This window comes from Convolutriloba macropyga, chromosome 10, assembly GCF_964194025.1.
Source record: "Convolutriloba macropyga chromosome 10, txConMacr16.3, whole genome shotgun sequence".
In the NCBI taxonomy this organism is placed as follows: domain Eukaryota; kingdom Metazoa; phylum Xenacoelomorpha; order Acoela; family Convolutidae; genus Convolutriloba; species Convolutriloba macropyga.
Window position 1 is genome coordinate 36,017,551 of NC_134477.1, and position 17,649 is coordinate 36,035,199.

General features: G+C 35.5%; 1 protein-coding gene across 1 annotated transcript in view; it reads right to left on the reverse strand.

Annotated features, from left to right (window-relative positions):
• Positions 1 to 8,897: 8,897 nt before the first annotated feature.
• Positions 8,898 to 17,649, reverse strand: part of LOC142348484 (broad substrate specificity ATP-binding cassette transporter ABCG2-like) — a 34,952-nt gene continuing 26,200 nt past the window's right edge. Inside the window, exons 2-6 of the mRNA XM_075399859.1 lie at positions 15,675 to 15,856; positions 15,167 to 15,313; positions 14,598 to 14,710; positions 14,004 to 14,115; positions 8,898 to 10,299 (exon numbers count right to left, since the gene is read on the reverse strand). Of these exons, the coding sequence (XP_075255974.1) occupies positions 8,973 to 10,299; positions 14,004 to 14,115; positions 14,598 to 14,710; positions 15,167 to 15,313; positions 15,675 to 15,856 (1,881 nt within the window). The 3' untranslated portion in view covers positions 8,898 to 8,972. The remainder of the gene's footprint in view (positions 10,300 to 14,003; positions 14,116 to 14,597; positions 14,711 to 15,166; positions 15,314 to 15,674; positions 15,857 to 17,649) is intronic.

A 17,649-nucleotide genomic window follows, 5' to 3' on the forward strand; every position in this document is an offset into this window, starting at 1 on the left:
TGACAAAAATGACGCGCTTTCAAAACGGTTCTTTTTTACATTGTGATTCATGGAGGGATAAAAATGTGTCTATTTACATACTGTTTTTTATGACAGTTCGTCAAATCAATTGTACAGGTAAAAAAATAACCAATCTTTCTAAATTTGAGGATATGAGTTCAGTAAGGTGAAGTTCTATTTGCATTACCCCCACAAAGATCGAAGCCAATTGAATATAGCGTAGGCCCTTGTAACATTTTTGACTGTTTCCAGCTTCGATGGGAGTCAAGGTTTTTTCGAGGATGTGGGCGGCTAATTTTTCAGTCGGAATGTAGAGAATTGCAATCGTCCCATCATTCGTCTTTTCCTGAATGAAGCGAAATTTTGTCAGAATGTGTTTGCTCAACTTATGCATGACTGCAGTTTGGCCCAATTTTTTACGAACGAAATGGTCCTCCCAAATTGATATTGGATGATTCTTTAAGATACCACAGTACTCTAGGAATTGTTTCAAGAACAGTGCTTCTGAAGTGCTGGTGGCAATTTCACGTGAATTCGTTGGTCTATACAGAATATTCATTATAAAAAAGATGACTGGATTCATCTGAGTGCCCAAAAGAGAAGATACCCAATTAAACTCCGGTAGGGCCTCTGATTCTCTTCTTCGTCTATGTTCTGTGTTGTATGAAGTTCAAGTCAGTTGAAGTCCTTGAGGGTTTGTACATATCTACTTCAAACCACTCAACCCTTGTCTCTATGCAGCGCTCTTGATTGACTGTGTCTTTGACTTCTTCTTGTCTACTCTAAGACCAAAAGACCCTCTTTTCTATTCAAGTGAGTTCTTGCCCCTATAACCTTCTTGACATCTGAGAGCACTGTCATGCGTCTTGATGCTACTTTGGTATCGTCAACCCAGATTGAGATGAAGGTCGTTTCTGCTTCTGGTAAACTAGTCACAAAGCTCTGGTCTCATTAGAGAATTCGACATTTACTCGCACCAGTTGTCAGCAGTTTGTTTCAAACAATAAACTGATTTTTTATTTAATTAGTTGACATTCTTTTTTCTCTCATCTTTTCCTCATTTTAAAAACTCCTCGGTTGGATCCAGATATATCTCTTCCCCAATTGGCAAGTGCACCAAAGCTTCCTGGCATGCAACTGATGCATCGCACGCCCTTGCGTCGCTGACAGTTGGAGTGCAATAATGGTTGTTTCTGTTTGGTGGGCGCATAAGTCTCAAAATCTTATTTTGTTACACTTTTCCAAAGCCCTCAGCCTCAAAGAGAGCTTCGTTTTTGATGCGCGCTTGTTTCTGTGCATCCTTATTGAAGCGAACTGAATGTGGGTAAAAAATCCTCTTCGTCAATATTTGCTAGTGACTCTGAAACTCTATGACTCCCTCTTGTTGCAGTAGGTCCTTCATCTGAGGCTACTTCTTCAAGCATGTTAGATATTTCGTCTCTGCGTTATGCAGTTCTCCTTTATTGCATTAGATGTGCCGTCTCTAATCATTAGATGTGCCGTACCATCATCTCTGTACCAGACGCCAAATTTTTCTGACACCCTTCTATCATATCAGGCGTCTCTGTTTTGTTCAGACTCCTTGTTTACCCAGTCTTGGAATGCCATTGCCTTGCTTGTGTTGGGTATGTACACTTATCAGTTGTCACCCTCAGTGTTATCCACGAGTTTTTCTTCCAGTGCCTTGAGTTTAAGTGATCTGACGTCTCATTCCCTCTTCCTCATGGTGAAGACTGTGCAACCAAACAAGATATTTTTTAATTGGAAACCTCTAAACCCTCAATTTCACGCGCTGAGCATCCTTCTTCTCCTCGTCTCACAAACAACTTTCTAGTCATTGTTGCGTAATCAATTGCTGCTCCCAACATCATCGTGGGAAGACCTGAGTCGATAAGCAAAATTAATGCAGTCTCCAGCAAGGTCCTGTTGCGTCTCTATGATAAAGAGTTTTGCTGTGGCGTCTTTGGTGTGGATTTCTCCTGTAGAACGCCTGCATCCAATTAGTAATTTTTTGTATTCGCCGAGAGAAACTATTACGCGTTGTCTTGTTTACTCCTAAGGCATTTCGAAGGGTGAGCAATTTTTTTTCTGGTAAGTGCTTCAATCTTTTCGTTAAGCATGACCACAAACACAAATTGTTGATGGTCTTCAAAAATAAAGCAGATTCTGAACACCGATAATGACTCTACTCTGAATAGTCCCATCAGCTGTGTGAACAAATTCTCCAGTGTCTCTTATGCTCGTATGCTTGGAGTCTGTGATTTCCGCCAATGCGCACAAATTGCTCACATCATTCAACTCCATTTTTCTGTGGTCATTTTTTGGTTAAGTCCACTTGTTTAACTTTCACATGTGTCAAATCCGTGCACTATCAGGTTCCACGTTGTTGGAGCTGAATTTGAATTTTAACAAGCTGCAGGGTAGGCAAAACAAACTACAAACTTAAATTATTCGAGTTCCTTTCTGAATATTTCAGTCAGCTGTCTTCTATCTTGAATGTGAAATTATGTCCCACTCCGTGAATCCTGAGACTGATAACATGATTGAAGATTTTCTGGTGAAACATTTCCGAGTGCTCATTGAAGTTAATATCTTTTTGAGCAACTGTCCGTCACTCTAGAAGCTTCTCAGATGGGGTTTCTGACCACTGACTGAATGGGCACAAAATCCAAGAACAAAGTCTATGTTTGGCTCTATGTGATCTGTTCAACCGCTGTTAGCATGCCTGCTGTCATCCAAAGGGTTTTCCACGTACGTCTACTTCCATTTTTTTCTCTCCTGCATGCTCTTTTAAGTCACAATTTTACTGCCAGTGCCATTGAATTAAACTTGCCCCTTGTGTCTCTGCTTTCTGCTCTGATTGAAATTTGGCAGGTTTTATCAACAATGTGAATTTTGTCGCCGGTTTAAGTTCTCCTGTATAGTCATAATATAATATCTCATTGGCAGACAATTAGAGAACAAGACCTTGGAGAGGGTTCCGAGAGTGCTACTGCTTCAACTGCACCTTTTAGCCTTGGCAGCATCTCCTGCCTCTGATGAAGAAGCCGTCAATATCGTCACAATTCCCAGCCGCACTCAAGCCAGTAGTTCCACCGTTATCACTGTCGTTGTCTCCACAATCCGAAATATCTGTGGCAAAAGCTTCCTAGACCTTTTTTCTCTCTCCTGTGCTATCACTTACCGCACGGTCATGTGTCATCAGCATGAAGTTGTTGCATCTAGAGTTAGCCAGATGAAACCCACATTGTTTCTGCTCTCCCTGATTTCTGCTACTTCAGTCTCATATGCCTCCTATAGCACTTAAGGGCTCTTCTTCGCGTCATTTCTTGTCCCATCGGCCAGTGGTGCAGGCTAATTGGGCTGCTCCTCTGTCCTCAGTAGTGACTTGTAGGGCCCCATCATTTGCATCATCGCCACAAAGCTCGTACAACAAATTTTAAGATACGGTGCTTTTCCTGTTTAGCTCATCAGCTTCAATGCCTTGCTGGTCTATCGTAGTATGAGCAGGCAAAAGTATTGTGAAATTAAAGAAGCCAAGCATTCATTTTCATATCTCAGAAACTGCGAAGCTCATGATTTGTTGCGTTGCGCATTTTTGCAAAGGAAAAAAAGCGCTTTGTTGTAAATAATAAAAGTTGTTTTCTCTAGAGAGAATGGGAGTAGGCTATAAAGATAATAGAGACTTGTTTTTTTAGAGCGGGAATTTATTTATAACAGGGATGGAGGAGACCAGAAAAAGCCTGTTTTTAATATCGGAAGAGGCAAATCAAACAATAAGTCTTTTGTTACATTGTGGTTCATGTTGGTATAACAGCTTGTCTATTTACCTACTGCTACTTTGACATATTATGTAATACAATTCTAGCAACCGAATAATTGAACTATTTTTTCATTATTCTAAAATCATCAAATCAAGTACAGGTAAAAGAAAAATTTAGATTGTCTATGTGTTTAAATCTATGTTCTATTTCGTAACAAGGATGAGATCAAAGCTGGTGTTTTAACCGCTTTTTAGTGGCTGAATCTCTCAATTGTGGGAAAGAGTTCAGAATAAACTTTTTACACTTATCTTTACACGCAGTATTTTTGCGTTTAAGTTTAAAGAATTAAAGTTGACATGTCTTCTTGGGCTAGGATACGTTAAGACCAGAAATCAGGAGTGAACAACACTGTAAAAACTTTTCAACGGAAACTGCTCATTTTTCAAAAGCAATGTTAATGAATATTTTACGTTGTCTGATCTTTCTAAGTATATAAACCTAAATGTTTTCACCTTTTATAGCACCTAATAATATAATTTTGATGGTAGCCAGAAGCTTCTCGTCAGCACATAAATATCGTTAATTCACAAACCAAAAAGTTTATTAATAACAAATTGTTGATTACAAAAAAACAATCAGCTTTTTTTCCTAGGCTAAGCAAATCGAAATATTCTGTTGCTGATGAGGTTGTTTTATTGAGTTTCTATTATAAAACTGTCAAAAAACTGGGGCTGCACTTCGAACAGCTACGATCAGAGTTTAAATCAATTTTAGTGTTTGGCCTGGTTATAAAGTACTAGAATTCAGAAATAGGTCTAAGATGTCATACCATTTGTAAATAAAAACTTAATTCTTAACACAACTCTTGCATGACTTAAAAATCATGCATGAAACTTGTATTAAGCAAATCGAATCCAACATAACTCTGTTACCAGGGATTATTTTCAAATGAAGTTTTGATTTAAAACTTTTATCAATCTTGGCTTCCACTTTGAGCCGCTTTGCGCTCAGTTATACATAGATTTAGCTTTCTTCCCCAAAAAAATAAAGACAGACAAAATTTTTAACATTCAAATGACATTTACAAGAAGAATAATTCGAAGCAGTTAAAAACATAATCTAGTCACTAAAGGAATTATATATGTTCAATTGTGCTTTTTTGAACGTCATCAAGGTGATGCGTGATCTATCACATATGTGATATTATGAGAAAGCGTGATAAAATTTTATAATATTAGATACTATGTGATAATAATTAACCAATCATTGTTATCAAATTGTTGATTAACAATAAACAAACAGCCTTTTTGCCTATGATAAGCAAATTATATAAAAATACTCTTTTGCTGATCAGGTTGTTATATTGAATTTCTATATAGAAACTCTCGACAAACTTAAGCTGAACTTTGAACAATTACGACCAGAGTTAAATTCAACTTTTGTTTTTGGCCTCAGAAAAGTTTTGCCGACCTTGTTACAATGTACTAGATTTCATAAAAATATCTACAATCTCATACAATTCGTAAATCGAAACATTATTCTTAACACAATCCTTGCATGACTTAAAAAATATGCATGACCCTTGTAATAAGCAAATCAAATCCAACATAATTCCGTTGCCACGGAGTATTTTTCATACGAATTTTTATTTATATTTCTGGTCAAACTTGGCCTTTTTTGAGCCTCTATGATCTCTGTTAAGGCTATATTTAGGTTTATTCCCCAAAACAGCAAATATAGACAAGATTTTGAAAATCCAATTAATTTTTTTTAAATTTTACAAAAAAATTGCTTCGAAGCAGTTCAAAACATAATCTAGTAAAAAGATCCCAAGGAAGACAAAGTTTTAATTCACCAGAAAAAAGATGCAAAACTATGCTGGAAGCTGATAACAGAAATAAGAGAAAAAGTTAAAAAAAACGATTATTTGTAAAAAAAAACAAAAATGCTTTTTAAAGGACAGAGCAATCGTTTACAACCAATTATCAATACTGGATTTTTTTTGCTTACAGCTCCTCATAATGCAAATTATACTTTTTATTGATAAGAATAAAACTACGAAGTAACGTCGAATAAAGGAAATAGGAAAAACTTACAATTTTACAAATAATTTTACACAAACAATTTTGAAGACCTAAAATCAATGATCTGAATTTACAAAATATGTTCAATGGGTCTTATTTGCACGTAATGGTTGCCTGCTAAAAATTGAGACTTAATGTTAAACATTTTTGTCTGTAGGAAACAGAGAACAACCGATAAACGAAAGCGTTTTAGAAAAAGAGAGCGCTCCAATAAATAATTTTGGAATTATAAATATCCACGGCTATGCCAAAACTAGCTATTTCTGCTTGTCCATTAACAACCTGTGATTGTTAGAAATGTGAATGATATAGATGATTAGACAGATAAAAAAGAGAATTAGTAGCAGTGAATTTGAATTTTGGATAGATATCGAGTAAAATTAGCAGAAAAATTGGCAATACTTTGATTTAAGAACAATCTCAGTAGTAGAATATAAATGAGCTGTAAAAGAGATCATACCGGCAATATTTAAGTGAGGTATACATACTAACATCAGAAGTTAATTAATTAATTGACTGATTTAGCATGCATGAGGATTTCTGCTTGTCCATTAACAACCTGTGATTGTTAGAAATGTGAATGATATAGATGATTAGACAGATAAAAAAGAGAATTAGTAGCAGTGAATTTGAATTTTGGATAGATATCGAGTAAAATTAGCAGAAAAATTGGCAATACTTTGATTTAAGAACAATCTCAGTAGTAGAATATAAATGAGCTGTAAAAGAGATCATACCGGCAATATTTAAGTGAGGTATACATACTAACATCAGAAGTTAATTAATTAATTGACTGATTTAGCATGCATGAGGATTTCTGCTTGTCCATTAACAACCTGTGATTGTTAGAAATGTGAATGATATAGATGATTAGACAGATAAAAAAGAGAATTAGTAGCAGTGAATTTGAATTTTGGATAGATATCGAGTAAAATTAGCAGAAAAATTGGCAATACTTTGATTTAAGAACAATCTCAGTAGTAGAATATAAATGAGCTGTAAAAGAGATCATACCGGCAATATTTAAGTGAGGTATACATACTAACATCAGAAGTTAATTAATTAATTGACTGATTTAGCATGCATGAGGATTTCTGCTTGTCCATTAACAACCTGTGATTGTTAGAAATGTGAATGATATAGATGATTAGACAGATAAAAAAGAGAATTAGTAGCAGTGAATTTGAATTTTGGATAGATATCGAGTAAAATTAGCAGAAAAATTGGCAATACTTTGATTTAAGAACAATCTCAGTAGTAGAATATAAATGAGCTGTAAAAGAGATCATACCGGCAATATTTAAGTGAGGTATACATACTAACATCAGAACTTAATTAATTAATTGACTGATTTAGCATGCATGAGGATTTCTGCTTGTCCATTAACAACCTGTGATTGTTAGAAATGTGAATGATATAGATGATTAGACAGAAAAAAAAGAGAATTAGTAACAGTGAATTTGAATTTTGGATAGATATCGAGTAAAATTAGCAGAAAAATTGGCAATACTTTGATTTCAGAACAATCTCAGTTGTAGAATATAAATGAGCTGTAAAAGAGATCATACCGGCAATATTTAAGTGAGGTATACATACTAACATCAGAAGTTAATTAATTAATTGACTGATTTAGCATGCATGAGGAAATTAATGTCACCGAAATTGCACTGTTTATGAAGAGCGAGTATTACAATTAAATAGAGACGTGTTCACCTATAATTTTTTGCTTAATTCTTGCACTGTTATCGGGCAATCATACAAAAAAGGAATGATCTTATATGAAACTAAAGAAATCGGGCAACTCGGGTAAGCCCGTGACGGTTGTAAATTGACAATTAAAACTCTGATTGAAAATGATTCGTTCGGAAGCTGTCTTTGGAATTCAATTTGAACCTAATATCAATGAGGCGATAATGTAAATCCTCATAGAACCCAGGTTGAGGTCCAGGCCCAAATTTGCTACTGATCAGACTTTCCAGACCGAAATTATCTCTGATCAGAATTTCCAGACGGAAATTCACCCTGATCAGACTTTCCAGACCCAAGTGACCTCTGATCAGACTTTCCAGACACAGAAGGCCTCTGACCAGAATTTTCAGACCGAAGGTGTTCTGATCAGACCATCTTCAGACCATGGTCCAGACTCAAATTCAGACCATTGCCCAGACCTTAATCAGACTATGATCAGACTCAAATGCGCTCGAAGAGGTTATGATCAGACCCAGTTGCGCTTGCAGCTTTTTATGATCAGACTGAAGTGCGCTCCAAACCGGTTCTGATCAGACTCAAGTGCGCTCGAAATAGTCTGATCAGAGACAGATTTTACTTATGAAAAAATCTCCGAATTTTGTTATAATATATTCATTTCATAAAACCTGATGTTTGCAGTATTTAATTCATATAAGGAAAAATCAATTTTAAAAGTATTGCTAAAGAAAACAAAACCCAACTGTTGAGAACAAATTTTATTTAGTGTACCGATTAGTTTATAATTCTGAATCAATGGATGAGTTAAGACAGCTTTCCATAAGAAACGTCGTGGTCTCCAGTTGACCAAAATTTCCTCTAAAGGGGACCGGCCTCAGCTATCTGCTGGACTCTTTTTTTCTGATCAGAGCTATCGGACTTTAGATGAGTCTCTGATCAGAAAGCTGTTTTTTGGCTGCCTCTTGGCATAGCCAACATCTTTCAGTAAAAAAAACAAAAAAAAATGAAAAAAATAATGCGTTCGAAATGGTCCCTGATCAGACCCGATTGCGTTTGAAGACATTTATGATCAGATCCAATTGCGCTCGAAATTGCCTCTGATCAGACCCAAGTGCGCTCGAATCCGCCTATGATCAGACTTTTCAGACCAAAATGACCTCTGATCAGACCATCTCCAGACCATGATCAGACCGTAGTGCGCTCGAACTTCCGAAAAGACCCTGTAATTTCGGTCTGGGAACACACGGGTGTGCGCTCGACTGGGTCTGATCAGAAGTCAATTTGGGTGTGGACCTCATCCTGGGAAATGCTTACCTGAGTATCTTAAGCACTCTTTAAAATATTCAATCAAAGAATTTTTTTAAAGTTACGTTTATACACTTATTTTACACATTCAACATAATGCAATGGATTTCATTTAAAGTTTGCGCTTTGATTTGACATGAAGCACGATGTAAGTGAGTGGTATTAGAATAATCGGGAATAAAAGTAGGAAAATTAAGCTCTCAACTCTGGATTTGTAGTCATATCCAATTCCATTTAATTCCAATTGATACTCCCCAGTTTCGCAAGCGTATAAACTGGAATATGAATCACTGCCGACCGCAGTCGAATTACCTGACGAGGCATTTTCTGATTGGTCGTTGGTTTTTGGATCTGAGAAACTTCTCACACCGCAAAATAACGTATCGGTTAGTTGAAAACTAGCTTGAAGGGATAACATATGTCGTGGAATGCTTACATATTCCAGAGCTCTGAAGACAGATGAAAGACTTGTTAAATTAAGGAAAAGTCCGGAAAATAGAATCATGACTACCAGGACTCCGGGGACAATTGCGGTCGCGACTTCGTAAGTTCCAGCTGCTGCGCTAATGAAAAATATCAAACAACAGGCCGCAAAAGCTCCTAATTCGTTAACGCCTACAAAGATACAAAACGCAAGCCATTCACGTTTTAGGCGAATGATCAAATAGCATAAGACTGAGAAACAAAATGCCGGTATGCCACACAGCAATACTAGCTCAGATACGAATTTGGACGCTAGATAAGGCAACGCTGAGTAATATCCTTTCGAAGTTTCATGAAGGAAAAACTTCTGCCCGCTGAGCATTATATCAATTGCAGGGAAGGTTCCCATAACTGGTTGGATGACCATGAAGAATAAAGCGCCGTACAAGTTCTGAAAACCCACCAAGTCGAATTTCCAGTCGCGGCTCATCCAGCCGAAAATACAGGCCAGCAAGCAGGAGGCAATTGTGGGGATTAGGACAACCCGAGGTGATAAAGTGACGTTTTTAATCGATCGATCACATAGATACGAAAATTGTTCCCATGTATTTGTTGCATAGGAGAGCTTTTCATAGTACGGTCGCCGGATCTTTTTGTCATGTAATTCTTCCTCGATTCCCTTAATTTTCGCCTCAACTTCCTCAAATTTGGGAGATTGCAAAAATGCTTGGACTAAGTTTTTGGGCTCACCGTAGTCGAGTACATTAGCGATATTTTGGGATTTTTCCTCGTCAAAAGTTGATAACACTGCTTTGTAGTTAGTGCCAATATTGGGTCCAAACTTCGAATTCTGGATAATGACATCGAGGAAGAAATCGGTTGGGTTTTCTCGCTTGTCGCAGACGAAGCCTTCTCGTGCAAAGTAGGACACAGCCTGGTCTGCCTGGCCATGGTAGACTGTCTCTCCGAAACAGGACAGAAGGTGTACTCGGTCAAAGTATTTGTATATTGAGTATCTGAACAAAAAAAGTACCCGTCATAACATTATGATTTTTTTTCAGAACACTTCAAAAAAAATGCATACATATGCGTCAGCATCTTGCAATTTGTGTTTTTTTAAGGTCAGAGTGTTGCAAAATTTTGGAAATTAATTTTGATATGTTTTGCGATTTTGTTAGCTCTAATTTTTGCTGAATTGAGTAGAAAAATAAATTAAAAATCAAAAGGATAGTTTCAACATTGCACTCAAATTCAAATTACAAACAAGGAGGCTCGGTAATGTGCGTGCGCACATAATGTTCTGACCCCGCTCATCCGCATTCTTGACTTAATTGGCTACCAAATGTAGAAGAGATGGAAAACTTTCAAAAACATACACATCGTTCAATAAACAACCAATGAAATACGATAATGCCACACTAGATCGCCGATGAAAGTTGTTGATAATATGACTACTAGAAAGGACAAAAATAACAATCAAACTACAAACATTATTTACGACCAAAACTATAATAAAATCTATAATAAAATATAATGACCCAATCTAAAATGAAAAAACATAACAAAAGCAAACTCGCATCAGATAAACCAAAACATTTAAGCTATGCTTCAGTAGAAAAGATATGCAACCTGTCCCCAAAGCGATTGGTTAACAGGTAGACAAAAAAAAGCAAACAGGTGCGAAGTTCAAAGATGCTTTTCCATTTTTGGAAACAATTAATTTCACAGTTATTATTGTCATTAGATATCAACTGAAACCACTAAAATGTTCATTTATATATAGATAGCAAGCAATTCAGACAGGTCATTATTCAATGTTCGATGGCGCAAACATTCAAAGTCACTGGGACCAACGACTATTGTTGTAATTTAAAAAGAAACCAAAAACTCTTTCAAATATGTAAAAATCTAACATTTTATGAAATCTCGTAGAAACAATTGTAACAAAGCCGAGAAACAAATGTTTGAAGCTGAAACCGTTAAAAATTATAGCTCACTGAAACGGGTTTTGACCTGTGTTTTTAGAGACAGAGCTATAAATCGACCGAAAAACTATTTAAAAAAGACGAAGCTCAAAAACCCAATTTTCTTTTGAAAAAAGATTTTTTCAAAAGTCACAACAGACTTAGAATTCCAAAAAAAGCGTTGGATTAAGTTTCAACACCTCAGGAAGCCAATTAAATCTGTTAATAAGGAGACTAAATGACGAGCCCACAAAAAAAAACAAATTCGTAAAGAAGCCAAAACTTCAAAACATTTTACAACAAGACATTGTTCAAAGCACTATATTTATAAGATGTTACCTGCAAGAACTGTAAATCATCATCTTCCGGTCATCTTATCAGCAACAAGTCTTCCTTATAAAAGGACTACTTAGACATGACAACGAAAAGAAACCCAAAAATTGAACAGTTTAGAAATCTCGACTTTTTTTATGAAACTAAATGGTCCAAGCAATCAGTCACAACGCAGAACAATGCGCAGAAAAAATGTTTGAATCAGCAAAAAGAATTGAGAGTTCGAATGAGTGAGATTGAGTTACGTGGTGACGAAAATAAAAGCAAAAAGGAGAACAATAGAAAAAACCTTTTTTAAATTAATTTGAAAGTTTTTAAAACAAAAAGCTATAAACTGAAAACTTCAAATCGGTTGACCTATACGTCTTAATAAAACAATTAATTTCTATATTTAATGGTTATGTGGCGTACAAAAACCAAAAGAAAGAGAAATTTACGCAAAATCAAAAACCCACAAAATTTTGCGAAATAACTGTATCACAGCCCAAAAAGCATAAACTACTCAACAAAACCAATTAAGATACGCTTTTTCCAAGGCTGTGCATTTTCTCTACAATGCCTTCCTTCAATTGAACTTGTCAATAATGTGATATTCGGAAAAGGAAACAAAATGAACTCATAAAATATGCAATTATGATGAAAAATAAAAGAAAAATTGAAAACGCGTGGTACCAAAATAAAGAAACCATTAGTTGAACATAAAATCATAACTGACATCAATTTATACATCACAGGAAGTCAATTTCCGTCTGTTTTTACGGAGACTGCGGCCGAAGTTGAGAGGAATAAGAAAAATTATTGGCAAATTTCAAAAATTCAAGGACATTTCCTCAAAAAAAAAAGATATTCAAAGTCTTAACAGACATTAGATAACAAGTGAAAAAATACCTTCTAAAATTAACTGGATTTGTGATTGGGGACACTAAAAAATTGAACTACAAAAATCATAAGAAATGAAAACAAACCGCAAGAATTCCATAAAATTTTTACGAAAGCAATTGATCAGAGTCATAAAAATGAGCTTAATTCCAAAACGATAATATAATCTCGTTGGGTCTCGTTTACTGAAAACAGTATCTGTAATTAATTGAGCTCTGATTTAAAATTCTTGTCCGTAATTTTCGTAAAAAACTTTCACATAGCGGAAATTTTTTGAAAAAATGGTCGCACCCCACTAAAATCTAAAAAAAATATTATCATGAGGGTTCATGTTGAGATGATGATCACCCCACATTTTGCGTCTAAAAAAACACCTAATTGTTGAAATGCTCGAGAAATAGATCAATTCTATACAAAAACTTTCTTTTTGTCAAAAATATAAAATGCGTTTTGTATAGTCATCGACTTTAAATTTGCAAAAAATTGGCAAAATTATAATTCGGACGACTGTTAAAGCCAGTGGGAGTACAACTAGTTCTTTTTTGAGATTAAGAAGAAAATAGCCCCAGTTAAAAGGTGGTGTCTGCTTTTAACAATTTTAAAGCAAGTGGGCTAAAAAAAGCCATTTTTTCGACAAAAATTCTGAATTTTGAAAAATTTGGCATACATTTTAGCCAAAAACTCGGATCCAACAATTCAGCAGCCCTCCTCTATCTTTAGAGATATAATCAATAACACTACAATTATCAATTTCAACATATTTTAGCAATATTGACGGCAATTTGTTAAAAATTGGCAAAAATTTGGTCAAAAAGCTGAAAAAAATAGCTGAATTACGTCTAATATTCACAAAACTTTAAACCTCGATAACTCCCTGCAAAAAGCAAAAATTGAAAAAATCTTTTGATTCCATATTCTACGCTGGACGGGCTTTCGAATGATACCACTCACAGCTCTGTACGATTATTATATCGATCGGCCAATATTGTCTGAACAAAAAAAACATTTGAGTATATAGTTCCTCCCCCCTCAGAGAGGGGTCGGAACAAATATTCTTATGAATAAAATATCTAAAAAGGTCTTTCTGGCCATCGAAAGAATACAGTTACGAACGACAAAATCCTATCCAAGAAACAAGTAGAATAATTAATAAAGTGGAATCGCGATCAGAGTCTCGGGACGAAAGCGTCAGAAGAAAGATTTATTCATGCTGTTCAATTATTTAGATTATAAAAGTACTCAAAATTGAAATACAGATTTTCTTCGGGAGCAATTCTGGATGGGCGCAGACCAATTGTATCAAGATAAAACAATATGGCAAAATTTGAAGTGGAAGTGTAACTTTCAACTGGAACTTTAAAGTTACCAATTTAATTTGAGATTCTAACGATTCTAATTTGAGCTTCTAACGACCCAATCAATGCTTAAATGCCTTTCAACTTCGAGGAATCAAATAAAGTTGAAGGATTGATGAATTGAGTAATCGTAACGAACAGACTTGAATCCAGTGTATGAATTTGGTCTAGAGAAACTTTGGCGCTAACCTTGGCTGATGTATGCTGAATATAACTGTGGCTGGTCCCTTGTTCGCTAGATCCTTGAGGAGAGATATTACACTCATTGCAGTCGTAGAGTCCAGTCCAGTTGTCGGTTCATCTAAAATAAAACACCTTTCAATATAAAATATCATCGCCGTAGTTGAAAACTGCCATAATTTGGCTTATTTTTTGGTTCTTGAAAGGAAAAACAAATATGTAGACAGAGTCAGTCAGCTAACTGCGGACAGTACCAGCTTTCTATCTCACATCCGAAAAGAGTACAATTGTCCTAACAAAATCAAATCACATGAATAATTAGAAAAATGTATGCGAACGATATTTAGTCTTTTAAAGGTACTTTATATTACGATATTTTGTAGGTTTTATAATGAATCAAAGTCTATGATCTAAAGTTTTATAAGGCATTTTGCCACTGGCGTCATCTTTCTTTTATGTTGCAATTTTCTCACTAGAATCCTGCATGAGTTTGTTTGCTTCGCATGCATGGTTTAAACCCAAACCCACCATGATGATTAAGGCACTTAGAATAAGGTATGAGTGTGAAAGTGTGGAAGGATATGAAGTAAAATTCTGACTCACCCAAGAAGAGGATTTTGGGTTTAGTGACCAGTTCCATTCCGATGCAACATCTCTTCCTCTCTCCACCTGACACTCCCTTGAACAACTCATTCCCTATCTTCGTATGTTCACACCTGAACAAAATAATCATTATATGTGAATTTGATCTTCAAATTTTAGCAAATTAAAAAAACATTGCAGGCTTAATAACTGTTAACTGCTGACTTAGCGAAAAACCAAACATTTTGTGATCCATGTGTAATAAAAACTGTGATGAAGTAAAAGTTTTGAATAACTAGAAGAATGGACATAAACAACAAAAAAACTTTCAAAGAATTGCCGCAAAAATCTTGAACTTCTTTCTTAAGAAAAGGAATTTTCTTAAGAAATTTCTTATGAAAATAATTAGCAATTTTTACCGTTTCTGTTGAGTGTCAAAAATTAGAAAGAATTTTTGAAACCAAAAGACACTTTGACATGTGACATGAATTAACTTCATAAAAATCAGTCTCACTACATCACCATAAAATTTCTATGATCAAGTTCTCTTTTATCACACTGTGTTCAACACAGGTTAAGTGCTTCTTTACCTTGTCAATGCCAGATCGTGCACTATTTCGTCCACACACTCTGCCCTCTGGTCAGGAGTAGACTCCCTCATTTTCAGGTTGGCTGCGAACATCAAGTTCTCCCTCACTGTCAGAGTTCCCATTATTATGTCCTCTTGCGTCACATAACTGTCAACATAAAAACAACTTTGTTTACTTCTGTTTTTTATTTACTAATGGCACAATTAATCAATTGATGTGAAAAATTTAGACGGGATGAAGTTAATTAATTAATTTTTGGGATTCCAATTCTGATAAGCTGATAAAATTAGATAAGTGTGAAGTAAACATCAATTGTTGGACTCTCGGCATTTTGCTAACCAGGAACTAAGAGTGAACACTAATAATTTTGTTGTCAGCAAAAATTCTTTGTTCTTCACTCAAAGGTTATTATCAAATATTATTGCAAAAGATCCTTTTAATCAAAATCATTTTATTAAAACTTAAAAACACCCAAAAGAAAGTGATATCACGATTCGAATAAACTCACCCTGAGGCCAAATTGAAGTTGTCCCCAATTTGCTCTCCGTCCAACAGAATCCGTCCCTCAACTCCCGCCTGGTTCTTCCTATTGGCCAACAGATCCAGAAGAGTACTTTTTCCTGCCCCCGTGGGACCCATCAAAGCATTCAGGCCATTAGAGAACACAGCGCTGATGTTGCGAAGAATCACCTAACAACCATTGTAATTTCTTTAAGTAACCAAACTCTCAAATCGTTTTTTTGTTCAGTTGATTTTAGCCGATCGATATATATTTATCATAGCAGTTTTAAACGGTTTTTAATAGAAAGCTGGCAAAGGTAGAAAATTTTACATGCACAATAGTGGTAATCTGTTTTATAAGTTTGATTTTATGTCGTCAAATGTCGGGAGTCACAAGGAAAAGTTTCAATGGTATCTTATTCCTGCATTTATTTGATTTGAGGTAAAAAAGAGTATTAAACTTTACAACTTTCTGTAGACATAAGACGCATCAGTTTCTTTGTTCTAAAAGCCCGGGTTGACCCTTCTTTGAAACCATAAAAAAGACCAAAAATGGTTCTTGGAAACCATACGTAAGAGCATAAATGGTTCCATCCAAGAAGCGCCAAAATTTCTTGTATGTGCTTGCAATGGTTTCTAAGAACCATAAATGGTTTTGTTTATGGTTTCAAAGATTCCATACAAGATTGATGGGAAACGAGTGGCAAACAGATGGAACCATTACTTTCATTTATGGTCTTACGTATGGTTTCCAAGAACCATTTATGGTCTTACGTATGGTTTCCAAGAACCATTTACGGTCTTACGTATAGTTTCCAAGAACCATTTAAGGTCTTACGTATGGTTTCCAAGAACCATTTATGGTCTTACATATGGTTTTCAAGAATCATTTATGGTCTTACATATGGTTTATAAGAACCATTTATGGTCTTCCGTATGATTTCCAAGAAGTATCAAAAAATTTAGTGTGACCAAACTCTCAAAATCTCTATCTATCTATATATCTATCTATCTCGGCTTGATATTATAGGAAAATGACGCCCATTAACTTCAGTTTCACTACTGTCTAAACAATGCATCTAGTCGAAAACAACAGTTTCAAGTTTTAACCAAACGGAAAATTAATTTAACATTGTTCCGCAATTATAAACATTTACAAACAAACTTTATGCCAATGTGCTTAATCATGTTCAGTCATACAAAGTAAGGGTGTCAAAAAAAATTTATCTGTAGTTGAAATAGCCATGCATTTCTCAATCACCGTATGCTGAGGGATTGAGACTCTCCTGTCACTGTTTTCAACAACTACAAAGGAATAAATTTTCAAGTTTTTTCTACGTGAGCATTGAAATTTCTCCAACACGGAGAAGCAATTAACAGAGAGCATCTCGAAGCCTTCATTTAAATAGAAATTTTTAATTTGGCCAAAGCAAAATTTGTTTTTCCAGTCATAAGCAATGTAACTGTTGTTTGCCGACGTATGAGAGATTGAGTCCAGGGTAAACAGATCTGACTCGTAGTTGCTGAAATATTTCCTGCCACTTTGTTTCAAATAGTGTGGTACACAGTCAAATGGGACACTCCTGCGGACAAATGTCTTTGTACCTCGCAGTGTGTGGCAAAAATAGTACAATATATCATTCTCAACAGTCGCCCTGTAAGACTCTTTGTTTCTTCTATATCTCTCGACTAACAGTGGCAGCTGATAAACCGTCCCTGTTAGCTTCGACTGCAACAAATAATTTGCAGACTCAAACATGCTGAAGACGTCCAAAGTGGTCCAAACTGCCGTACTTGCCATGATAGATGCATCAAGGAGTGGACATTTGCCGTAAACAGGTGCTCTGAGTGATCCTCTTTCAAATCTGATAGAACAGATTTAATCAAATCATCTGCATCATTGGCGTATGCTGAGGAAATAATCAATAAGCGAATAGAAAAACTGAAAAGTTTAAACCGCTCATACAGTGTCTCGTTAACTG